This window comes from Pan paniscus, chromosome 8 (assembly GCF_029289425.2).
Source record: "Pan paniscus chromosome 8, NHGRI_mPanPan1-v2.0_pri, whole genome shotgun sequence".
NCBI lineage: Eukaryota > Metazoa > Chordata > Mammalia > Primates > Hominidae > Pan > Pan paniscus.
In genome coordinates, this window is record NC_073257.2 from 130,203,409 (window position 1) to 130,230,516 (window position 27,108).

At 37.6% G+C, this 27,108-nt stretch overlaps 1 protein-coding gene and 1 long non-coding RNA gene across 6 annotated transcripts in view; one reads left to right on the forward strand and one right to left on the reverse strand.

Annotated features, from left to right (window-relative positions):
* FAM204A (family with sequence similarity 204 member A) overlaps positions 1-4,157 on the reverse strand; it is a 35,912-nt gene extending 31,755 nt beyond the window's left edge. For 3 of the 5 annotated variants that reach the window (XM_063607915.1, XM_024930459.4, XM_034931590.3), the window contains exon 1: positions 258-394. Coding sequence is in view for 1 of the 5 variants with exons in the window: in XM_003825640.5 (XP_003825688.2) it covers positions 781-841 (61 nt within the window). In the remaining 4 variants the exon portion in view is untranslated. Of the gene's footprint in view, positions 1-257; positions 396-780 lie in introns of those variants that run through there. The other 2 variants (XM_003825640.5, XM_063607916.1) reach the window with 2 other exon arrangements.
* Positions 394-26,799, forward strand: LOC100972217 (uncharacterized). The gene is made up of 3 exons (XR_004664868.2): positions 394-487; positions 16,094-16,415; positions 23,261-26,799. It is a non-coding gene; the product is annotated as an uncharacterized LOC100972217 (long non-coding RNA).
* The last annotated feature ends 309 nt before the right edge of the window (positions 26,800-27,108 follow it).

A 27,108-nucleotide genomic window follows, 5' to 3' on the forward strand; every position in this document is an offset into this window, starting at 1 on the left:
TTATGAAATGAATGTGTTCCTTTTCTCAAAAAAGGTACAGAAAGGACAACTCAATTACAGGCCTGAGAGCGAATCCAGAAAAACTACTTATTTAGCAAGATTTTGCATGTATTCAACTGTTTTAATTAAAGAGAGTGGTCGTTTACTTGAGGCCTGGAAAACATTTTCCCAGACCCAAGATCCTGCATGGAAAGACAATAAACCAAGTTAACAGTTCAAGGCTCATTTTAAGTCGATTCCGCTGTGAGAATACTTACAGGGTCCAAGATTGCAAGACGATGGGTCTAGAAAGGTACACCGTTCCTGCTTGGCTGCACAACCCGGAATTCTGCAGGCTTTCTGGCGGCAATGCCACACTCCAATCCCAAAACAGAGAGAAGCCCCTCCCGGGCACAGAACTAAGCGCTGCAGATCCCGGCGAAGGATGTCTAGCCTGCTGGCAGTCCCATTAACTGGAGCTGTTTTCCGGAATACAGCAACTGTAAACGTGAGCCTGTTTTCCCTATCGACAGCCTCCTCAATCCCCTCTCACTTTGACCTGGGTGGGACGGAGAACCCCCTCCACATAACAGGCTGGGGAGGCCGCTGCGACGCCCCTTTCGAGGAAGGCTGAGGGCGGCCCCGGGCCGGGGGCTTTTCTAGCCTGTTCCGGGAGGCTCGGCCGAGGAGCTATGAGGCCGCCCATGCCGCCTCCCTCGGCTGCCCACAAGAGGCCCTCCCAGACTCATCATGCCGGAGCCCGAACCGGCGGGTAACCAACCCTCCATAAGCCGTACTCACCTGTCAGGAAGCGGTCGCCCAGCAGCCATCTTAGGACCCCGTCAACATCGCGCCTTCTCATTGGCTCCTGCGTCTCAACCAATGGGCTGGGGCCGTTCTGGCCCTAGGGTCGCCTTAGCAACCGGCCTCCTGGGGCTTTCCTTTTTAGTCTGCCCGAAGGAGGTGGTTCCTTTCTTTCTTTTTTTTCTCTCTTTTATCTTGCCGTTTTCTCTTTCTTCCGAACATTTTTAAAGACTTTGTTCTTTCTTCATTCCCTGCTGTAGGCCAATGCGTCTGGGCAAGGAAAGGGCTGACATAGACCTTGAACTGAGAGTTGATGCCACCAGGAGGGAGAATCTTGCAGAGTGCTTTCTTTCTAGGCCCTTCTGCAAACGTCTTCATTCATTCATCCTTTCCCCTCACTCTCTTCCTTTTTTTTAAATTTTTTTTCTTTCTTCACCTATTTATTGGGCGCCTACTTTGTACCAGGCATCATGCTAATCTCTGGTTAGCAGAAAACAGGCAGACTCTTGCTCTCTTGGCGCCTACCATCTGGTGATGGGGTCCAAGGTGCTTCACTGACTGGACCAAAAGTTTACCGAACTTTTTTTCTTATTTGTGGCAGGCACTGTGTTATGCCCAGAAGTGGGTGCTTGGGGAACATAGAAAATAAGGGGAAAAAAAGAGAGAGAAAAGCACTGCGAAGAGGATAAAATATGCTATGTGATAGGGATGGGAATAGGGCTATTTTAGAAATATTTGCATTTTCCGAAATACTGTTTTATAATAAGAATAACATTAAGTGTACCTGTTTGCTAATTTTGTGATGATTATATAAGAAAAGCCTGGGCAACAGAACCAGACCCTATTTCAAAAAAAGAAAAGAAAAGAAAATACAGTAGGCTTCCCTCATCTGTGGCTTCTCTTAGCCTGATTTCAGTTACCTGGGGTCAACCAAGGTCCAAACACATTAAGTAAAAAATTCCAGAAATAAGCAATTCAAATGTTTCATTGCAAGCCCATTCTGGGTATCCTGATGAAATCTGCAGTGTGAATCATCGCTTTGTCCATGCATGCTGTTAGGCTACCAGGTTCTTAGTCACTTAGTAGCCATCTTGGTTATCAGATTGAAAAACTATATGTGGGGTTCGCCATTATTCCAGGATTCAGGCATCTACCAGGGAGTCTTGGAAGGTATTCCCTGAGGATAAGGGAGGCTACTGTACACATAAAGACTTTAACATGTTACCTGGCCCACACTAATTTTCAATCTCAGCTGTTTTTTGCTGTTAACATTACCAATAATGTCTTTCTTCAAAGCAAGCTAAATGTGTATAAAATTTTGCATTGCACTCAGTAATATATCTCAATTTCACATCAACAGATGGTTAAGCCTATTAACTATCCACTAAACCACCTCACCTCCAACATCTTCCAGAAGATGCGCCAAGTTTAGAGAGCAGTTTTCTATAACCCCAGAATCATAGTAAAACCTGAATCAACAAGTTTGGATCGCCGAGGTCCCTCTTCCTGTTCACATTCTCTGATTCTAGAGTAGAAGCAAGGCTGAATGAGTTAAGGATCTGTGTAAAACTATTTTGGCCAAATCTGTTCAGCTTCTCAATAGGATTTTCCTTGAATCCAAATCTTTAAAAAGTTAAACAGTTAACAAGAAGGTGTGCCTGAGAGTGCTGTTGTAACTGCATTAGGCCTCTTAATTGCTCTTCATCTGCTCAGGCTGTCATAGCAAAATACTACAGACAAGGTAGCTTAGGCAACAGGAATCTATTTCTCACAGTTCTAGATGCTGGGAAGTCCAAGATCAAGATGACAGCAAAGTAGGTTTTTTTTTTTTTTTTTTTTTGAGGCCTCTTCTCTTGCGTGGTAGGCAGCCACCCTTGCCCTGTCGTGCTCCCATCACCTTTTCTTTATATGCACAGTTTGGGGAGCTCTCCAGTGTCCCTTCTCTGTACTTAAAAAGACACTAATCCTGTTGGATCAGGGTTCTACCCTTCTGACCTTATTTAACCTTAATTACTGCCTTAGAGGCCACATCTCCAAACACAGCCACACTGGGTTATGGCTTTAAGATAGGAATTTTAGGGGTGCACAAACATTCAGCTCATAACAATTGCTGATGGTGGAAATGTGACCGGAATGGGGAAAGAGATAGCAGAGGGGGAAGAACTGAGGCATGGGGTAGGAAGGAATTAATGTTTGTATGTTTAAGAATGATCTGGGGCTGGGCATGGTGGATCACGCCTGTAATCCCAGCACTTTGGGAGGCCGAGGCAGGTGGATCACTTGAGGTCAAGAGTTCGAGACCAGCCTGACCAACATGCTGAAACCCCCCCCTACTAAAAATACAAAAATTAGCCGGGCATGGTGGCATGTTCCTGTAATCCCAGCTACTCGGGAGGCTGAGGCACGAGAATGACTTGAACCCGGGAGGCAGAGGTTGCAGTGAGCTGAGATTGCGCCACTGCACTCCAGCCTGGGTGACAGGAGCGAAATTCCATCTCAGAAAAAAAAAAAATCTTGATTGTTTCTATATGGATCCCATCAAAGGATGCTCATTATTTAGTGCATATATTAATAAATGCAAGGGATAGAGGTGGCATATAATTATAACTACTACAAAGATTTACAAACACCAGATTTCATAGCAAAGGTTTTTGGAAAATCTTGCTTCAAAAATATCTAACATTTTAAAATTAAGTTTCTCAATACTGATTTGAGAATTCTTAATTACCTAATTGTTTATCACATTACTGGATGCCTATAATAAATGTAAATAATAACTCAGACTTTTCTTCTCACTCTGGTTGTAAGAACTTCAGTTTCTGAATATTATTGTTTTGTCAATTTTCTAGGGAAAATGTCAGTCCTTTGATTTATGTTAATCAATAAATTTACCTTTCTTCCAGCAAATTCCTGCCCTGGAAGCCTGCCAAGCCATGAGTTTTGTGAATGAAATACTTGTATTTGTGAGATTTCTATGAAATGTAGAATTGTTGGATACCTTTTACTAAATCATAGTGAAATATCTGATGCAGCTAGTGAATTGTGCTTGAATTGTGTTGCATCTGGCACTAATTTCAAGCATGTAGCTTTCATTTAAATTCTCAACCATATCTTTAAAAACACAAAGCAGTTTTTCTTTGCCAAGAAATATTATAGTTTATGAACAGTTTTTCCTTACATTTAACAATTTTTTAGTGTAGAGATTATAAGTCACACCTATGTTATGAAAGATTAATTGTGGAGTTCTTTTTGGTGGCTGCTAAATCCTGGATTGATGAATAATTTCTCAAAATATAATGAAACCCCTTAAATATTTTTAAGTTGGAAAAGTGAATACAACTTTGTTGAACATATAATAAATGTGCTTCTTGCTGAAACTGAGAAAGAGAATATTAATTTCTTTCTATACAAACACCTCTTTTTTGGCATTCAGAGGAAAAAGGGATTTAGTGACTTAAGCAAAAGAATTGAAACCAGGGAGCTCTGAATTTCAGGATTCATGTTGATATCCTTCATGATTAAGGAATGACAATTTATCTGTTGTTGTTGTTGTTGTTGTTGTTGTCGTTGTTTGACGGAGTCTGGCTCTTTTGCCCAGGCTGGAGTGCAGTGGCGCGATCTTGGCTCACTGCAAGCTCCGCCTCCCAGGTTCATGCCATTCTCCTGCTTCAGCCTCCCAAGCAGCTGGGATTACAGGAGCCCGCCACCACGCGTGGCTAATTTTTTTGTATTTTTTTTGTAGAGACAGGGTTTCACCGTGTTAGCCAGGATGGTCTCGATCTCCTAACCTTTCGATCCGCCCGCCTTGGCCTCCCAAAGTGCTGGGATTACAGGTGTGAGCCACTGTGCCTGGCCTTCTATCTGGATATTTTTAGGTTTGCAAACTGAAGCATCTATAAACAATGTTAGTCTTCCAAGAATATGTTGAATAACTAACACTACGATATCAACAGGACTTGACATTTGAGAAAACAAAATTTCTGTAATATAGAATGTTGCCAAAGAAAAGCACTTTTTATTTATTGGTCATGTCTAGTACTTCCAAATTTTTCGGTTCCAATAGGTTGTACATAGGGAGAAAACAGAACAGGAGAGGGAGGCTTATTGAGCGTTTTTGTATGCTAGGAAATTTGTATCTAATATCTTATGTAATCTTATGAGGTGGCTGTTATTGTATCCATTTTATAGCTAAGAAAATTTAAAACTTCAAGAGCTTAAGAAACTTGCCTAATGTCACATGCTTAGTAACATGCAGAACCAGAGTGGGGAAGTTTCACTGGACTCAAAAGATCCTGCTGTCTCCACTATCCACATACTGCCTCTTTTAAGAAGAGGCTCCTGATGAATGTCATCACAATGCAATCAATAAAGTATGGATATCACTACTGCCCAGTGGCATGGTATACCCCCTGGGAACTCACAAAATGAGAGGCTTCGGGAACAAAACATCTTCTCTCTCTCCTTCCCCCTCAGGACCTAGTGAGTGATCAGATCCCATTCGAGGCATCCTCTTCAATTATTCCTTATTCGTTATATTAAAATCTATGTTAATTTCCTTTTTCTTAATACCTTCATCTTCCAAAAACATCCCACTGTCTGATTAATGTCTCTGAATGAAGGAATACATGTAAAGCTTTAACATAGAGCCTGTCATGTAGTCAGTGGCTAACAAATATTAGCTTCCTTCCTTCCTTCACGTGTAAAAACTAAGAAACCCATAAATGTTGGTAGAGTATTAGATTCTTCTGTCAATATCTTCATCGTTGTTACTATGTGCCCAATGCTCAGCACTATGCTAAGGGTTGAAGATTCAAAAGAACTGTATAGAAACTGGCCTCAAGAAGTTTGTAGTCTGAGACATAATAATATTTAAACCATAAGTACTAAAATTGTGAGGTTCATGATGTCAATATGAACTATGGAAGTCCTAAGAATGGAAAAGTAATCCAAGTGGAATTTAGTATATACTATTTCCTTTGCCTGAAATAACTTTCTCTTTTATACCTGGTAAATATCTTTTCATCCTTCAAAACCAGATCCTTCAAAAAACCAATGTAAACGTTGGCTTTTTATCTATACCTTGTTGTCTTTTTTTTTTTTTTTTTTGAGATGGAGTCTCGCTGTGTCTCCCAGGCTGGAGTGCAATGGCGCGATCTCAGCTCACTGCAAGTTCCGCCTCCCAGGTTCACGCCATTCTCCTGCCTCAGCCTCCCGAATAGCTGGGACTACAGGCGCCCGCCACCACGCCCGGCTAATTTTTTGTATTTTTAGTAGAGATGGGGTTTCACCGTGTTAGCCAGGATGGTCTCGATCTCCTGACCTCGTGATCCACCCGCCTCGGCCTCCCAAAGTGCTGGGATTACAGGCATAAGCCACCGCGCCCGGCCCTTATTTTTTACTGGTCACTCTACGGATTACAGTACTCATCCTTTCTACAGACTACTTAAAGTTAACATTTTAATAATTTGTGTGAAATGTAGAAACATTGGAACTGCATGGGTCCTTTCAAAGCTCTTGGCCCACTCTTAATGTTGTCATACGCACTGCATCTACACACATTGTAAATCTCACATTATTTTTATTTCCTTGAAACTATTATGTATTTTAAAGAAATACAGAGGAAAAAATAGTTTTTTACATTTACCCACATAGTTACTGTTTCCGAGGCTCTTCACTCCATCCTGTAAATCTGAATTTACATCTGCTTTCATTTACCTTCATTCTAAAGAATTTCTTTTAGCATGGCTTGTAGTGTAGATTTACCAGCAATGGATTTTCTTAGTTTTCTTTTATCTGAAAATATCTTTATTTTACCTTCAATCTTTTTTAAAGTGAGGTTTATTGAGGAATAATTTTATAGTTTACATACAATATAAATTCACACCTTATGTGTACACTATGATTTTTGATAAATGCATATAGTGATGTAAACACTACCATCATCAGTATACAGAATATATCCAAGTTGCCATCATGCCCATATATAGTCAACCACTTCTCCCTCCCCAGCCCCTATAAACTACTGAGATGTTCTCTGTCCTCCTAGTTTTGCCATGTCTGGAATGGAGTCATATAAATAAAATCAAGTAGTCTAGTCTTTCGAGTCTGGCCTAGTTCAAGGAGCTTAATGCATATGAGGATCATGCATGTTGCTGCATGTATTGGCAGATTGTTCCTTTTTATTGCTAAGTAGTATTCCATTGTGTAGCTATGCTTAGTTTGTCTATTCACCAGTTAAAGGATATTAGAATTGTTTTCAGTTTTTAGCAATTATTAATTATAAATAAAGATGCTAAAATGCTCACATAAAGGTTTTTGTGTAAAAAAAAGTTTTCATGGCCGGGTGCGGTGGCTTATGCCTGTAATCCCAGCACTTTGGGAGGCCAAGGTGGGCGGATCACGAGGTCAGGACATCGAGACCATCCTGGCTAACACAATGAAACCCTGTCTCTACTAAAAATACAAAAAATTAGCCGGGCGTGGTGGCGGGTGCCTGTGGTCCTAGCTACTCGGGAGGCTGAGGCAGGAGAATGGCTTGAACCCGGGAGGCAGAGCTTGCAGTGAGCCGAGATCGCACCACGGCACTCCAGCCTGGGTGACAGAGCGAGACTCCATCTCAAAAAAAAAAAAAAGTTTTCATTTCTCTTAGGTAAATACCTAGGCACGGGATTGCTGGATTATATGATAAGTTTTTATTTAACTACATAAGAAACTACCAAAGTGTTTTCAAAAGTGGCTGTACCATTACACATTTTCATCAGTAATGTATGAAAATTCCTGTTGCTCCCCATTCTTCGGTATGGACATAAAAAATAAGTGGGTTCAAATAAATGTGTAGTGGTATCTCACTGTGTATCAATTTTAATTTATCTAATAACTTATGATGTCTCTGTATTGTCTTTTGACTTTTTAACAGTGTGTTTCAAAGAGCAAAAGTTTTCCATTTTGATAAAGTTTAACATCAATATTTTCTTTCATAGTTTATGCTTCATGTGTTATGTCTAGGAAATTCTAAGAAATCCTTGCCTTGTCCAAGGTCACAAACACTTTTTTTGCTTTTTATTATAACTTTTTTTTTTTTTTTTTTTTTAGAGACAGGATCTTACTTTGTAACCCAGGCTGGAGTGCAGTGACATAACCACAGCTCAAGGCAACCACAGCCCACTGCAGCCTCAAACTTGTGGGCTCAAACCATCCTCCCGCCTCAGCCTCCTGAGCCTCCATTAACCACGACTGGCTAAATGGTCACAAAGATTATTTTCGGTTTTATTATTTTTGTTTTATTCTACACATTTTTGTAATTTTAGATTATGGGTTTATGATCCATTTTGCATCAACTATATATACAATACAAAGTATGTGTCAAGGTTTATTTTTTGGTACCTGGATGCCCAGTTGTTCCAGCATGATTTATTGAAACTCCTTCTTCCAGTGAATTGCCTTTGCACCTGTGATAAAAAACAAATTGACTATATATATTCTAGACTCAATTCTGTTCCTTTGGTCTATGCATATATTCTTTCTCCAATATACACTGTCTTACAGTGGCTTTATGATGTGTTTTGAAATCAAGTAATGTCAGTCTTCCAACCACATTCTTTTTTAAAAATTGTTTTTATTATACTGGCTTGTTTGCTTATTCATATAAATTTTAGAATTAGCTTGTCAGTTTCTACAAAAATATACTGCTAATATTTTGATTGGGGCTGCATTAAACCTATAGATCAATTTGGAGAGAACTGATATCTTAACATTATTGAGTCTTCTAATCCATGAAGTTTACCTCTAGATTTATTTAGGTCTTCTTTAATTTCTCTCATGAATATTTTGGGGTTTCAAGCATATGATCATGCACATATTTTATATTTAAAACTATTTCTTGGCTTTTATGCTATAAATTGTTACAAACTGTGTTGGAACTGTTTTTAATTTCAATTTCCAACTTTTCATTGCTATTATATACAAATAATTTTTAAATTTTTATTATGCATTTTTTGTTGTTGCATGGATTGTTCTGCAAACCTGAGTTAGCGCAAGTTGCTGGTGCTGTTCAGGTTTAGTATTTCCTTATTGATCTTCTGCCAACTTGTTCAATTGATTACTGAGACAGGAATGTTGAATTCTCAAACTGTTATTATGGGTATGTCTATTTCTTCTCTCATTTATATCAGGTTTGCTTCTGGTATTTGAAGCTATGTTTTTAGGTGCCCATATATATAGGGGTTTTATGACGTCTTTGTGAATTGACCTTTTTGTTACTATGTAATAGTCATCTTTATCCTTGGTAATATTCCTTATTCTGAAGTCTATTTTGTTTTATATCTAGATAGCCACTCTAGGTTTTAAAAAATTTGTATTTGCATGGCATATCTGTATCCATTATTTTATTCTTAATGTATATATGATTTACATTTAAAGTGTACTTCTTGGCCAGGCATGGTGGCTCATGCCTGTAATCCCAACACTTTGGGAAGCTGAGGCAGGTGTAATGCTTGAGCTCAGCAGTTCGAGACCAGCCTGGGCAACAGAGTGAGACCCCGTTTCTTAAAAAAAAAAAAAAAAAAAAAAAAGGGCAAAAATTAGCCAGACCCAGCTACTTGGGAGGCTGAGGTGGGACTATCACTTGACCCCAGGAGGTTGAGGCTGCAGTGAGCCAAGATCCATGCCTCTGCACTCACATCTGGGCAACAGAGCAAGACTCTTTCAAAAAAAAAAAACTGTATTTCTTATGGATAATACATACTTGGGTCTTGCTTTTTTGTCCTGTCAATCTCTTTAAATTGTTGTAGCTGGAGCATTTATATTTGATGTAATTATTGGTGTAGTCATTTAAATCTACCACCTTTCTAGATATTTTCTATTTATTCCATTTCTTCTTTGTTCCTTCTTCCTGTGCTTTTCCCAGGTGAGTCAGTGCTCCCATATCATTGCTCTCTGAAGGAGCTTGTCATTTCTTAGATTTATAGCTATTTGTTTGCTCTGTGAACTTAGTGTTCTGGGTTCAAGGAAAGTTATACTTTTGTCATTTATATGACTCTTTCTTATTTTTAGGATGGTATTAATGCTGTTTGTAGCTTTCTATGTCTTTGGTAGAAGTGGAACTCATCTTTATTCTTGAAGGCTATTTTTCTGGATATAGAATTCTGGGTAGATAGGTTTTTCATTTATTATTTTAAAACTGTTGTTCCATTGTCTTTTAGCCTCTGTTATTTCTGATGCAACCTTTGAGGTCCTTCAAATTATTATTCCCCGATATGGAATGTGTCATTTTTCTCTGGCTGCTTGGAAGACTGTCTTTTTATCTTTAGTTTTCAACAGTTTGACTGTAGTTTTTCTAAATATGCTGTTTATGTTTTAAATATTTTGCTTGAAGTTCACTGAACTTCTTAAACTACAAAATTTATATCTTTAGCTAAAATTGAGGAATTTTCAGCCATTATTTCTTCAAATAACTTCTCTAGTCCATTCTCTCATTACTTTTCTCCAATATTAGATATTTTAGTATTTGTTTGCAGGACTCTGAGGCTCTGATCATTTTTTAAAATAGGCCAGGCATGGTGGCTCATACCTGTAATCTCAGCACTTTGAGAGGCCAACGCAGGAGGGTCACTTGAGCCCAGGAGTCTGCAACCAGCCTGGGCAACATAGTGAGACCCCATCTCTATTTAGAAAAAAACTATGTGTTAAAAAAGTTTTCCCTCTGTTCTTCAGAGTATATTATTTTTATTGGTCTATCTTCAAGTTCTCTGATTCTTTCTTTTATCATATCCATTCTGCATCTAAGCCATCCAGTGAACTTTTTATTTTACATATTTTATTTTTCTGTTTTAGAATTTCTATTAATTTCCTTTTTATAGTTTATGTCTCCCAACTAAGGTTTTCTATCTTTTCATTATTATATTTTCATTTCAGTCCTGAAGCATAATTATTTTTTAAATTCTTATCTTTTGATTACAACCTTGGTGTCATCTCAGAATTAGTCTCTATTGATTTTCTTTTTCTTTAAAGCTGCTTCATGTTTATTTGTATCTTTATATGACAAGTAATTCTGGACTTTATGCTAGAAATTGTGATGGATATGTTGTAGAAACTCTGGATTCTATTATGCTTCTTCAAAGGAATATACATTATATATAAATAAATGTATAATGTATATAAAAATGTATATATTTTATATAATATATATATTTTTTTTAAGCAGAGACAGCTAACTAGGTTAAGCCCAAAGTGCAAGCTGTGTCTCCCTGGCAATAGGTGGCAGCTCAATAGGTGGCAGTTATTTTAGCCTTAGCTGGGCTTCTTAGAGTCTGCCCTTCACTTGCATAATTCAACGGTCATCCGGAGATTAGTACATAGAAACATAGCTTATATGTAGAACTTAGGCTCACCCTTTCTGCCGCTCTTCTTTTCAAGATTCCAGTTCAGTTTCTAGCAGCTGTTATTGACCCAAACTCTTTCCCCAAGTAAGATTTCTATTCAGTTTCTAGCCTTCCTACCCAGCTTTGGCTATGACCTGGTCTCAGGATAAAAGCATGGAAAAAAAAAAAAAAAAGGTAAACTAATCCCTTGCCTTCTGCTTCTTCTGAGTATCTAACCTCTCCAGTATTTGCCTGCTTCTGTTTCTTCTCCAATGCCTTCAAACAGTTATTTTGCTTCTTTCTAGAGTCTACAGTTATTATGTATGGAAAGGTTGGTAAGACAGAAGCTTATTTGGGAAGTGTGTTTGTAATTCAAACAGGTACATATCTCCTTAAACATCACTTGTGTTTTTCATGGAGTCTTTTCATCCTCGTTGTTGTTGTCGTTGTTAGGGTTTATTCATTTTAGTTTATATTATTTAAGATCAAGGACTGTTACTTTTTATGTTCAGTACCACTTTGACAATTGTATTATCTATCTATAGTGGAAGATGCTGGGAACTTGGTAAATATTTAAATGATGAATAATGAGTAAACTTGGCATACGTTTTTCTTAGCTATACAGAACATATCCTTGTTGAGAAAAAAGTATTCTGTGTAAGAAGACCTAATTAATAATTGCTATTTTTCATTAAAAATTGCCATTAGAACAGAAAAAAACACACTCAGATTTCTTAAAAAACAGAACCTCGCTTCTCTTTTAAAATAAAATTATAATTCCATGTATTTAACATTGACTTAAAATCTACTGGTGTCAAAGCACTTTGGAGAACACTATTTTTGTGTGAAAGGGGAGGATAATTAAAAAAGACAGATAATTCTAAGAACCCTTGTCTGAAAACAAAATTTGTTTAAAAAGACAGATAAGACATGCTCCCTGCCATCCAAGAATCTAAAATCAAGTTGGGGATACAGACAGAAGTAAATAACTTTAATATAAAGCAAAAAAATGTTAAGTGCTATATTGAGAATACAACAAACTATTATGTGAGAAGACATGGACACATAGAGGGAGCAACACACACTGGGGTCTACTGGAGGGTGGAGGGTGGGAGGAGGGAGAGGTTCAGGAAAAATAACTAATGGATACTAGGCTTAATGCCTGGGTGATGAAATAATGTGTGCAACAAACCCCCATGGCACAAGTTTATCTATGTAACAAACCTGCACATGTACCCCTGAACTTAAAATAAATGTTAGAATAAAACTATCAACATCACAGTAAATAGAAAGCAATGCAATCAGTTCAGGATTCCAAAGAGTTTTTTGGTAAAGGTAGGATAGATACTGGCCTTAGGAAGAAGTAAAGAGCTTAATAGGTATATATGATAGGAAAATTCATCTTAGAAAAATTTGGAAAATTTTAGGCCATGTTTAGGAAAGAGTAGCATGGTTTAATGATAAGACCTAGGACTTTGAAATCACAAAAATATGTATGGCTATGTTCAACAATCTAAACTTCCCCAAACCTCAGTTTCATCATCAGAAAAATGGGAAAGTTGAGTAGAGTTCAAATTGTGGAGACTCTGAAAAGGCGGGTTAATAGAGGCCCATAGACTGTAGTCAGGGAAGCCTGCTAGTTGGCTATAGCAATAATAAAGTAAAAAGTATTGGCAATAGGACTGAATCCAAAAACAAAAGACTGTGTTTTCTGTTCCAAGAATAGACTGGAAAAAGATGAAAAAGCAGGAAAAAATATAAAGGATTTGGCCATTGATTCTATGGAGAAAGGAAAGAATGAAACTCAGGAAGTTTAATGGAAACAGCTAGAACCGATTTAATGAAACAACTCTGAAACTATTGTAAAGTAGATTATATATTATTATTTTATATGGTATATACACAGGATTCATTTTTTCTGATAGAAAGAGAATTATTTAAAATATATTTTGAAATAATCATAAACTATTTTAACTAGTAATAGGACTTGAAAGATGCTGCAAAAAGAAACAATTTTCAATGTTTGCTAATTTTTTCAATTAAAACTCAAAGACCTTTCTCCATAATTTTGCTTAACAGAATTTATATATATATATATTTTTTTTTACTTTTCTTGTTCACTGAGGTCTTATTAACATATACTTCATGTTTTCCCATATATTACATCTGTTTTATAGCAACAATCCACTCATTAACGCCTCCTTAGTACTTCATTAAAATGTTTTATCCAAATATACTATTGGATTTTTTAATTTGTTTGTTTTGGATAGTGGGGAAATAGTCACAGAAAGGAAATGATACCTACGGTTCATAAGCCTGGAAACTCTTACTAAATACAAACAAGCTGACATTCATAGTTAAGTGACTACAAGAAGCAATAGCTTAAAAATCGTGCTGTTGGACTTCAATATATTTATCTTTTGCATTTATTAGCATGAATAATAATTCACTAATGTGTGTCTGCTAGGTACAAAACACCATGCTAAGCATAACATACACATTATCTCACTTAATTTTCATGACAACCATGTGTGATACTCTGATTATCCCTAAATTAAACTAAAGGAAATTAAACTTCAGAAAAGGTTATGTGCTCATGATCGCATAGCTAGCGAATGGCAGAATTTAGATCTGAGTCTAGGATCACCTAACTCCCAAGCCCATATGCTTTCTCCTATACCTCATTGCCTCCCCTAGGAAAGAAGAGAAGGGCGAGGATGGAAGAATATCTAAAAACGAACTGAGTCCTTCCTAACTGCCAAACTATTCCAAGTGCTTTTGCATACACTGGCTAATTGAATTCTCACAACAGTCATAGGAGGGAGGTTTCTTATTATCCCCATCTTGAGTCATAGGAGGGAGGTTTCTTATTATCCCCATCTTGAGTCATAGGAGGGAGGTTTCTTATTATCCCCATCTTGTATATGAGTAAACCAGAAAAGGTACCCAGATCTTCCACATGGCATTCAACAGTTCTACAACCAAGATGTGCATAACAATTGAGAACTTTGAGCCAAATAACATCATTTGATGGTCACCAGGAACGTCTTCCTGGTCCCTAAATATCTTCTCCAAGGTTTTCCCCTATCGAAACAAAAATAATCCTGGGGGCGAGAACACAATAAACTTCATTATCCAACTGCACTGCAGTGAAACTGAATGACCTTCTGGGTTCAGGGGAGGTGGTTTTAATGAAAGGACAAGTAGCAGGCCAAAGGCACCCAAGAAGAAAGGGCTGGGGCACACTGGGAGGAGGAAGAAAGGAGTTACTGAGGATGGTTGAGATGCAGAAAGCCACCCTCGCCTACTTCACGTTTTTCTGGGCTTGGTCTTGCTGCAACCAAACTCACATTTGCCATTCACAAATGGAGATAAGACAATTAGGTGAACACACTGTGTTCCAGAGAAGATGCTGAATTCAAGTATTTTGTTTTTATTATTCTTTATTTATGAAGAACATAAAGCACTTTGCGTGAGATTAGATGTTAAGAGCTATCCATCTGGCTCTGCCAAATATTAAGTCAGGTTAATTGTAGGCTGCTCAATCTATCATCCATGTGATGGCTTCACATTTTCAAACAATGTACTAAATGTTCCTCTAAGTTGATATTATTCCCATACTATATATCACATGGGATTTGCCATCTTAACTGCATGAGTGTGTAATGCTGTAAGTGACCCTGTGGCAAAAAGACAAGCGCAGAGTGGGAAGGACTCAGCTTGGGCCCTGATCATACTACATCCAGGTGTGATAATGAATTAAGTTAATCCGTGAGTATTTTCTTAACCATAGACTGGAAAACTCTTATTCCCAAGAAGTTATTTTGACTTTTAAGCAGGGAATCCTGTAAAAGGTAGACTATTATAAACTCTCCTCAAGCAAAATATTTGCTTTATGTAAATAGCCTTCTCAAGGTAATAAATAATTAAGGAACTTCAAAATAAAATAATGTATGAAGCTCTGAATCCCTAACCAAAAAGATTTCCAAAGATTTACCTTTGGAAATAATCCATCTCTAAGGAGAAATACTGAAAACATACCAACTGCCCTAAGTTCCAAAATCATAAGCAACAATTAAGAGCAATAATTAAAATGGAGAGTCCTGTGTTGAGGAATTGCAAAGACCTGGGTACTAATTCTTTTCTCCCAGGCAAGTTACTTAACCTCCCAGAGTTTAGATGTTCATCTGCAAAACAGGAATAACAGCACCTGCTCTGCCAGCTTGCACAGCAGTTGTGAGGATCAAATGCAGAGGCGGCAATAAAAGGGCAGCACCACCTGTACCTCCGAGACAATCCAGGTATACAAGGTACAATGAGGTCTGGCCCAAGGGCTGACCTCAGACTGTGCCTTAACACTCTGTGTCTTACTGCATCATTTCTGGAAGGTTATTTCAGAAGGTGGTAATTACAGAGAGTAAATTAGGGCTAAAGCAGGATGAGAACTTGCTTGGATGTTCTGTTGAGGAAAGAGAGGTGGAAGGAGCAAAGGGCTCAGCACCCAAAACTCTGGGAATCACTCAACTTTAGAGAAAGAAAGCAAAAGCACTTTTAAAATGAGTTAAGTGGAAGACGAACGGACAAATGAGGTAGGCACCCTGTCCTAGAACCTCTGGTTGGAGTGGGTTGAAGAGGGACCTGATAAGACTAGTGATTTTGTTGTCATCTTAAGAGAGTATAGTCTGTAAAAATAGATACCAGAAACGAGTTGTGCCTGTCACTGGGTGGTGGGACCACTGGTGGGAATGTGTGATTTTTATTCTTTTTGTTTATCTATATTTTCTACTATGAGAATTCCACGATGAGAATGTATTATTTCCATAATGAAATTGCTACTTCTGCAAAAAGTAAAAAAAAAAAAAAAAAGATTTTAAATTATATATTATATGTAAAAAAAATAGATTTTTTTTTTTTTTTTTTTTTTTTTAGTTACTGGGAGCTTTATTTTACAGGTAACTTCTACAAAGATGGAGGTTGCTTCTGGCTCATCAGCCATCGTTGATGGTAACCAGTCCTACAATTCTCATTAGGCAGTTCTGTTACCCCACTATTTCCTTGGGGTCTGTTGTGCTAAGGACAAGACTGGTTGGGTAAAGGGGTGTGGCACAAATAACCCTCAGGAATACAGGCCACAGAGCTAATGAAGGGCCCCAAGGAAAGAAAGACCTGCCCATCAGCGATGAATTCTCTCCCCCAGTGCCACAGACCTGAGGGCACATGACCCAGGAATGTGCATCCAAAGATAATACTACCTTCAGAGAACTCTACTTATAGGTAAGTAACTCTCCTTTATAGGAGGTATCTTTGTGTGGCAGACTGTTTATGCGAGCAATTTGAATTGAACTTTAAATGAAAAAGGCATATCTCTGTAAGTGGTAATAATTTTAGTCATCTCACTGTGGCTAGGGGTTGTGGAATTCATTAGCACAGATTAACATATAAAGTGGGTGAGATATCTAATAGCAAACGGAGAGGTTTAGGGGCCTTAATTCATCACTGAATGAACAGCGTGTACAGTATTAGGGACTATGAAATTTTTAATTTACACAAAGTGTCCAAGAATATAGGGAATAAATTTAAACCCAAAACAGATAATGGAGCTATGCCCTACCTGGCTGGCAAGTTGAATTGTTTTTACACTGAGTGAAGAAAGCTAATTATCCCAAGCACAAGGAGACTGCTAAAAATAATAAGATTATAAGGAATAATTTGCTGATATAATTACAACAAAATTGGGTACACACAATCGTCAGATACATGTATTGCTTGACCTGGGTGAGAAAGTGAAATAAATCCTTCTTCTATAGCCTTCGTAAATTTGTTTTTATCATCTCCAAGTGGTGTTTGCACAGGCAGCACAATTTGCATGTGTAATGTGGCTGTACAAATTGACAACAAGTAAATTATTCAAGGAAATAGGCTGGTCGCGGGTCTGAACTATCTCGCAAAGCCTATTCATTTTGAAGAATCACTGAGACGTGAAGCTCATACATCAACCGTTTTCTGACAATCCTCAGACTTATTGTCTCCTAAAATGTCATTATGGCTATTATTTATGAAGCTAATTCATTTATTAATATATATTTAACTCTGACTTGTCATGCACCTTAGCAGACATTCTGTGCACTGCATATTTTTGAATAGATGAAAGGCTTTTGCATGCTTTAATGATTACTGTAAGCTGCTATAGATTTATAGAATGCAGCTTTATTATCTACTTGCATTAATACCTTTTTATAAGTTTTTTTTCTTAAGGCCATCAAATATAAATGGCAAATGACATATTCAAAAGATTGTGTGGAATAAGATTTTCCTAGAGTTTGTTGAATTTTAGAACAAAGTGGGTTATCTGTCAGTTAAGGCCTAATTCACCTAAAAAGATGGGTATATACCAATTATGTTGAATTTTCCTGCAAAATATAGGCTGTGGTTTTTCAAGAAAAAGGAAAAGATTCATAATTCATTGAGCTCTTTCCTTGTAAGAAGAAAGGCCACTCTTTTGTGTGCTGAAGTTGGACAACGGTTCCCAAGGAAGCTGAATTCTAGCTGTTTATTGTTATTGGGTTTTGCACTATGCCCTTTATGTTGTCATTAATCAATAAATATGTGTGGAACAAATGATTAACTAGATGAATGATCTCCAGGTTTTCTGATAATGCCATGAGTAAAATCAGTAGAATCAAACATCTACTTAGAATACCATTTTATATAGTTTTGCTTTCTGCTTTAGCACTTCTAACCTCTAGAGAATGTTCTGTAACTCCCACCATGATTTAAAAATAAGCCATATGTGCATGTAATCAAAATATACAACACACGTTATCTTTACAGTCTGCATAATAATATATCAATACTAGACATGTATTGCTACTTCTTGTTGTCACTGGATAAATTCTGCTCACTAAATGTGACCTTGACTACTGTGTGTGTGTGTGTGTGTGTGTGAATGTGAGTGTGTGAGTATGTATGTGTCTGTGTGTGTGAGTGTTTATGTATTGGGAGGCAGGGAGAAGAAACTGAAGAATAAAAAGGAAGGATGATACAGTTGCCTCAGCTATTCTGCTGTGAGTATGTTTCATGCTAACCATTCAAATATTCACCATATTTCTAACTAACATTTCTGCATTTTTGTAGGTGCAAATGTAAAGCTCTTAAAGTACCAACCAAGCAGAAAGGCAGCCCAGGCAAACCTAACATTCCTGCCATTTAACTATGGATTTGAAATTGTGACAAGCCAGATGATTCATTTTAAAGATAAAAATTGTACAAAGATGAAAAATGTCATTATATACCTGAATATTATGTTGAATATATTAGTTTCAATAAGGTCATGAAATCACCAAAACTTTGAGATAATTAAGATGTGTTGCTAAAATGTTGCTTAATCTATGAAGATAGAAAGTAGAATTAGCTGGGTGTGGTGGTGTGCACCTGTAGTCCCAGCTACTAGGGAGGCTGAGGCAGGAGGATAGCTTGAACCCAGGAGGCAGAGGTTGCGGTGAGCTGAGATCATGCCACTGCACTCCATCCTGGGCAACAGAGCAAGACTCTGTCTCAAAAAAAATATGTAGATTAGTGGTTGCTTAGGGCTGATGGGAAGTGACTGCTAATGGGCATGGGAGTTCTTTTGGGGGTGACAAAAATGTTTTAAAATTAGATGGTTGTGATGATTACACAACCCTGTGAATAGACTAAAAACCACTGACTGAATCATGCTCATTAAATGTGTGAACTATAATGGTATGCCAATTATATCTCAATATGGCTATTTAAAAAGTACTGCTTGATCTATGCCAAAATTAGTGTAGTATATATAACCAATGCCATATACTATGAATAGTAGCATAAGAAATAATTTAAGAAACTAGCTTATGAAGGAAACCAAATTTAAGTATAAGATAAATGATCTATCCACAAAAGCATAGGAAGGAGGGCTGCTTTCCAGAAATTCAATCTTCAACAAGAATTGTATTCATGTTGCATGATCTGATTAGAGAGACAAAATTCTTATGTCTCAAACACTGATATAAGCTACCAAATGTAGTCAGGCAAAATCTTAAGTAAATGTACAGGAAGATACAATTTTTCCTTTGGAATTATTGAATAAGAACAACAAAGCATCGAGAATCTATTTTTAAAAGTAATTTTGTTACATTAAGTTGTCTCTCAAAATGTCATATTAGATATGGAAAGCAAACCACACACGTACATACAAAATGTCTTTCTAACTGCATCCCCCTGGCAGGGAAGGCTGATGACATTTTTATTAGTAATATTAATCACGTGCTTAAAGGGGAAATATCTCACTTTTTCAAGGACCATAATATTTACCTATTTACACCTTTTAAAATTTCAATAAGTCTAACTTAGAACCCTTAACCCCCATAACCTTCAAAAAACAAGTAAGATGAAAATTAATAAATGTTCCTTAGTGTGCTATGAACCACTAATTGTACAGAATGAACAGCTTTAGCCTAATAAGAAACATGCCTTCAGCAGAAATGTGAAAGTCACCTGATGCTTATGATTTAATGATAAAAATGTGTAGTCAATTTGCAATGAAGTTAAGACTTACAACCCTGGAATATTTTAACTACAAATTCTTGCAGATACCTGAGGAACTTTGAAAGGTGAACAACCCGAAGTACTGAAATGTTCTCAGCATGAATTAAGTAATTCATCTCTAAAGTGGTCTGAAGATAGAGGCAATAGAATTTCCAGTAATAACAAATGATCAGAGATGGATTTGGCCTGACACTCCAAGAAAGTACAGGTGTTGCATTAATCTGGCAACAAAATAATTGTATCAGTAATTTTTTAGAGAAGAGATATCATAATATTGGAAGTAAAGACATGTTAATAGCATCATTAATCATAAACCTCACATAAATTTTTAAAATCAGCTCTAGGTTTAGCAATAAAAGTCCTAAGTATAATTCATTCATTCAAATAAATAAATACTTATGTAATTCTTACTATGAATGAAGGCTGGTGTAGACAATCTGGCGCTAAAGTGGGCAGATTCCAGGGGATATAAAGATGAATTAAACACAGTCTTGTCTTTGAGGAACTTGAAATGAGAGGAGTGTGATGTTTTTACCAAAATTTCACCATTATTGTTTGAGTCATTTCCATTGAGCAGTGTTTTACCTTTATAATCAGAACCAATAGTGTTGATTTTTTTTTAAAGGGATTTAAGTGTCATTGAGTGAGATGCAAAGTTTTATAAGAGTTCAGAAGAGAAATCCCTGTCAAAGAAAATTTTCAAGGAAGAGTGAGCGTGTGAGCTAGGCATGGAAAGATGGCCAGCTTAATGACAGACTGAGTGGGGGAAGGCAATCCAGGTGGAAGGTATCATATCAGCTAAAGCTGAAACATGAAATTAATGGAAAACAATGCAGTATGGCTGCAGGTTAGGATGCATATAGAGCAGAAAAAGCTAGCATGTAATATTAGGGCTCAATGATAGGAGGCCTACACTATCACACTCAGGAATTCATATTCAGTTTGCCAGGTCATGTATGTAAGGTACTTAGCAAACAGTGCCATGGGCATCAAGATATACGAGCCATTATCATTAGTGTTCAATGTCTCATAAGAAGATGGCGCAGAGCAAAGGCTATAGATAATCCTGGGCAGCCAGTTCAGTGTCCTTCCGTCTATCCCATAGGTAGGCTCTAGATGAGAGTGCCCCAGCAAGTAGGTCTGTACTGGGGTGTGACTCACTTTCAGATTGTCCCTGACTCACCATCTCCCCCAGCACTCATCATATTCCTCAGCGGCAAGCATTGACACTCTGAAAGTTCTTTCAGTGCAAAGACTATGTCCTCTTCTATATCTTTGTTTCCATGGCCTTAGCACATATTAGGTGTTCAAGAAATGCTTGTTGAACCAACTCCACATTAGGTATGAATACTCCCAGACAAATAAATACATTGATACTCTGACCAATGTGTCAGAACAGATGGCCTATTCATTTAGTAATTGAGTTTGTCACCACTGGACATACTAATGATAGCTAGTTTCTGGATCTGCCAGGTTCCCAAATGAGGCATTGTCCAGAGAGGACCTGGCTTGCAATCCTCTGGATATTGACATCCTCTCGGTTCTCCTCCTTTACCCCTAAACTACCACACCTACCTCCATAGGGATATTGTAGGTGAAATAAGGGTTTTCACATGCCTTGCATTGTGCGTGATGCATACTAAAATTCACTAAGCATGCTCGTTCCCCTAAACAGAATTTCTGACTTGTCCACCCATTGGCTACAGCATGGTAGACCATTTAGTGTACTGTTTTGGAGATGAAAGAAGTAAGAGAAGGCTCTTTCACAATTTTCATCTGAATGTCTCCTTTAGACAGACGGAGCCACCCTTGTGGACATTGACATACTCTTCCCTTTTCTACGATGGTACACAACTCCTTGTGGCTGAGCTCAGTTCTTGAAAATTCAGAATTATAAAGTTCAGAGCTGCAGTATAGGTCAAGTTCCTCTTCCCACCGAGATCTAAGGGATTGAAGTTCACAGTGAAGAACTAAAGGAGGGATTGAGGCCCAGAGTGGTCCAGTGACTTGCCTCTGCTGAGCACTGTTATGAAGTGGGAGAGAAGAAGAGTGTTCAGTTTTAATCAGAATCTTTGCCATCATGGAGACAGTGAAGCCAAGTGGATAAGAGCAGGGGCCAAACTGACACACAAATCCCAGCCCCCCATCTATTTTTACAAATAAAGTTTTACCAGAACAGGGTCATGCCCCTTAATTTATGCATCATCTATGACTGCATTTGCACTACAGCAGCAGCAGAGATGAGTGGGTGCAACAGAGATCGTAAGTCCTACAAGGCCTGAAATATTTGCTATCTGGCCTTTTGCAAAAAATGTGCGCTGACCTTCTGTTAAGAATAATGACTTTGTTAAGCAGAACTGAGTTTAAATCCTAGTTCCAACTTGGGTGAGTTAACCACTTTACACCTCAGTTTTTCATCTGTAAAGTGGGAGTAATAAGAGCATCTACTTTGAGGGATTATCATGAGGATTAAATATCCCAAAGTACCTAGCACAATGCTTGGACCATAGTAAACTTATTGAATGTGAGCAATGACAATGATGATGGTGTACATATATGTAAAATTTGTCATACTGAGGACACTGTACCTCCAAAAGGCTTTAACAGTGTGTTTTAAAATGTACCTGGAATTTGTTTTAATCAAGTATGCTGAGATACGCGGACACAAGAATAACTGTCATGAAGGAGGAAGTTATATTCACGGATCTCTAGAAACAGGAGGCAGGGTACACCAGGAGGCAGGGTACACCAGGAGGCAGGGTACACCTTCGGGCAGAAGGCAAAGGGAGTGAGGGGGAAACGTGGGCAGGAGCCTTTACTGAAGTTTCTGTGAGAAAGACAAGCAGGGTAGGCAGTTAGGATGGGCTAGTTCGGATAATTTCCCCAGGTTCTGAGGTACAGGAACCACCCCAAGTCTCCTGATACCTGGCCCTAGGGTAAGTGGGGCAGGGGGATAGTGTCCCTGAGAGGAGGAGCTTGATAAAGGAGGTGGTTGAGGGTATGGGCTCTGGATTGGTTGGTTTGTGTATGAAAGGTTCACTCCTGGGGAGGTGTTTACTATCTCTAGGTATTGACTACCTCTGGAAGGGGCAGGCTGTCCATGATCAGCAAGACTCCAAAATGTCAAAGCATGAGAAAATAAGAAAATAATTAACATGAAACGGCTTGTTGAAGGCCTATAATAGATACACCCATACATACATATATACATGTAATACATGAAAAAGATATATGTATTAATGTGAGTAAAATACATACACATACACATATATATTACATATAACATATATGAAACATACAAGTATTAAGGCAAGTAGAATACACACACACACTCACACACACACACAAATAATCTGTGCCCCCACAAAAAATACTTTCTCAGTTTCTAGGAATAATACTACCAGAGTGATGAAACTACTCTACCTGATTGTATGATCCTTGCACTAAAAGTAAAATAGAGGTCACATGGGAGTGGAGAGTAGGTTGAATTTTTCCTTTGCCCTCTATCCCTTTAGGATTCCTCTTTAGCTCCTTCCATTTTTTTTCCCATCCAGTGGTGAAATTGAATCACTGAAGCAGCTGAGGCAGGGAGCTTTTCCTTCAGGATTCACGGCCTATTTCTCAGTTCTGGGAAGACAATTCTAACAACTCAACAGACTGAAGAGAGATAAAGATGTTGGGAATGACTGATTTCAAACAATCAAAACTGCTTTGGGGATGAGGATGAAGTTGGGACATTACTGCCTTGTATACCACATACTATAATATTTATTATGTCTATTGTTTATTGCGTGTGTCCTTCTTTAGAATTTTAACTCCCCAAGGGCAAAGATCCCTGACTGTTTTGTTTATCAATGTATCCAAAAGGCCTAAAACAGAGGCCTTGTACCTTATACACACTCTGCAAATATTTGCTGAATTGAATAAAAGGCTGCCGATATATAAACTATGCTGCTTTCAAATAAAACTAAGACAAGGACATTGATAGCATATCCTCATCCCCTGTCTGGCCCCTTGGATTTGATTTGAGCCTCTGTGATTAGAATGATGAAGTCTGTAGGGGCTGTTTTCAGGAGAGGTTGTGAGACTCTGGGCACCAGAAGAGCTGCCCTGGGACACAGAGAGGAAAAAGTAATAAATAATGGAGAAGAGAAAAAAAAAAAACCATGGGAAACAAACAAACTCAAACTAGAAATGAAATAAGCTATGGCTTCTGTAATCCTCCTGCACATAACAACTATGGGTTTTGGACAAAATACAAAAAGCAGCTATCCAGAGGCACTGAAGAGAAGCCAAGCAGGCAGACAATGGAGGGGAATCTGCATATGGAAGTAGGAGATGACAGTGGGAAAGTTCCCATTATTACAGCTCTTTGCTGGAAAGCTGGTCCGAATCCATGCCAAATAAAGGTTACTAAAACATGAATAGAAAATCTGTAGTCTTACTGGCATGAAGAGCCAGGAGACAGGGTTCATGGTGATTATAGCAACCAGAAAGTGAGGAGGGGGAAATCTTGGAAAAATGAGAGCCAAAGAGGGGGAAGTAACATGTTCTATATATAATCTCTGCACAAGTCATTGGCTGACTCATGAACCATGTGTGCAAATAGCCCAGCTAAGGCTAGAAGAACCAAACAGAGATTTCTGTTGCTGTGCACTGGAGACAGTTTACAGTTTGAAGTAGTTAAATTAGCTGCCTGCTTAAAACAAATCGTCACTCTTCAGAGGAATATAACAGAACCCAGAGGCTCTGCAACATATTCACAGTTTTCTGGATAATATCTAAAATACTAGGCATATGAAGAAAAAAAGAAAATGTAAGCCAAAAACAATCAATGCAGACTGACACTCAGATAAATAATTAGCAGACAAAAATTTTAAATCAGCTATTTTAACTATGCTCATGAATGTAAAGGAAAATAGGTTTGTAAAGAATTAACAAATACAAAATCTCAGAGAACTAGAAACTATTAAAATGATCAAATAAAAATTCTAGGACCAAAAACTGTAATAAAATATTTGAAATAAATGTTGCCATATGGGCCTGACAGTAAATGGAAATGACTGAAGAAAAACTGAGAGAATTTGAAGACAGATCAATATAACTAATTCTATCTAAAGAATATAGAGGAAAAATACTGGGAAAAATGAGCAGAGCTTCAGGGACTTGTGGGACAATACTGAAAGATCTAGCATACATATAACTAAGTTTCAGAAAGAAAAGAGACAGAGAATGGAATAGAAAAAATATTGAGGAAGATGTAATATACACGATAAATGTATATTAGCAGAAGTGAGTCTACTTTAAAATGTAATTTTAGATTTCAGATATATATGTGGTAGAAATAAAAAATTCAAAGATAATTGATATAGAAGATAATAACAAGGATATCCAAATTGTGTGAAAAATGTTCTGGAGATCGAACAAATAGCAAAAGTACAAAAAGATCAAATCACACCAGAGTAACACTTTTCAGAACTGAAAAAAAGTAATATCATAAACCAAGAAATATCCTTAGACACTTATAACTGAGACATGAGAGTTTTCAACTTTTTTTTTTTTTTTTGAGACGGAGTCTCGCTCTGTCACCCAGGCTGGAGTGCAGTGGTGCGATCTCAGCTCACTGCAAGCTCCGCCTCCTGGGTTCACGCCATTCTCCTGCCTCAGCCTCCCAAGTAGCTGGGACTACAGGCGCCCGCCACCATGCCCAGCTAATTTTGTGTATTTTTAGTAGAGACGGGATTTCACCGTGTTAGCCAGGATGGTCTTGATCTCCTGACTTCATGATCCGCCTGCCTCAGCCTCCCAAAGTGCTGGGATTACAGGCGTGGGCCACCGTGCCCGGCCCCTTGATTCTAATGAGATTGATCACCTTTCTGTTTGTTAGTCATCCATATTTTTTCTGTGACATGTCTGTTCCTGTCTTTTGTCCATTTTTCTATTGGATTGTCTTTTTTCTGACTGAGTTCTTTATTCATCCTTGTCAGTTAGATGTTTTGGGAATACCTTCTCCTAGTCTCTGGTTTTTTGTTTTTGTTTCTGTTTTTTACTTTTAAATGGTGTTTTTTGGTCAACGAAAGTCTTTAATTTTAATGTGTCATATTGATTATTTTTCTGTGTGCTTTGTGATTTTTTCATCTGACTTAAGCAATCCTTTCCTACCATAAGGTAATAAAGATGTTCTACTTTATTTTATTCTAAAAGTCTTAACATTTTCCTCTCATATTTAGATCTTGAATCTACATTGACTTTATTATGTACAGTGTGAAATATGAATTTTTTTCCATATGGATAAATGATTGTCCCAGTTACAGTGAATACGTAGATTTTAGGAAAGAGAATCAACACCTTTATAGTACTGAGTCTCCCTGTTCCTATTCATGATTGTGCAATTTGTCCATTTATTTAGGTCATTTTAAATGTATTTCAATAAGATTTAATAATCTTTGGTAAACTTATTCCTAGATATCTTATATTTTTAGTTGCTTTATAAATAGTACCTTTTAAAAATAAGTTTATATTTTCCAAGTGTTTGTTTCTGGAGTTAAAAAAAAAAAACAATTTTTATATGATGGTCTTCTAGCCACCAACCTTACTTAACATCAAAATGGTAAAAACCAGACCACATTTATCATATTCTGCTATAGCAATCATTACAAGATGCTGGACTAACATCTCTGGAAAGCTTAGGAAAATAGTGGGAGACCTTGGGATACCCCACTTAGGGAAGCTGTCATTCAGACATAAATGCAAAAGAAAGGAGACTCACAAATCCATAAAGTCTCAGACTGTCTTTTTCACAGCTTACTCGAGGCCCCATACCAAAATATTAGGAAATGAATTAGAATTTTTAAATAATGGAGATATTACTGCTAAGACGAATCTGAGGTAACCCCTTGTCAAAACGGAAGTAAGTAAACAAGAGCTCAAACTAGAAGGCCGCGGCTGCTGTCTGGTTTAAGTGACTTTAAAAATGGTAGTACACAAAACAGAAAAATATCCTGGGATCAAATGGGGGTGAGGAGGACATTCAGAACTTTAGATTCAAGAAATGAAGGATGGAAAAAGTGGAACCAGCATGAAAAATCTCTTGTTTTCCACCCAGAAAAGCAACAAGCCTATAGTTTTTACCAGATACATTTAAAGTGTGAAATGCTGTCTTATGTGATGGTTTGAGTGAAAAACATACATGTCTACAATCCAAATTGTTTTAAAACATCAAAGGAGACAATACTGTGCATGTGCTAAAAGTTATATAAAGGACAACAAAGTATTAAAATGGGAAAATAACTATATATAACGATTATAATGAATATAGTTATATAAATTCCCCATTGGCTCCTATCGAATAAAAAACTTTAATAATATTTTGCTTACCAGAATTTTTTCAACCAAAGCACTA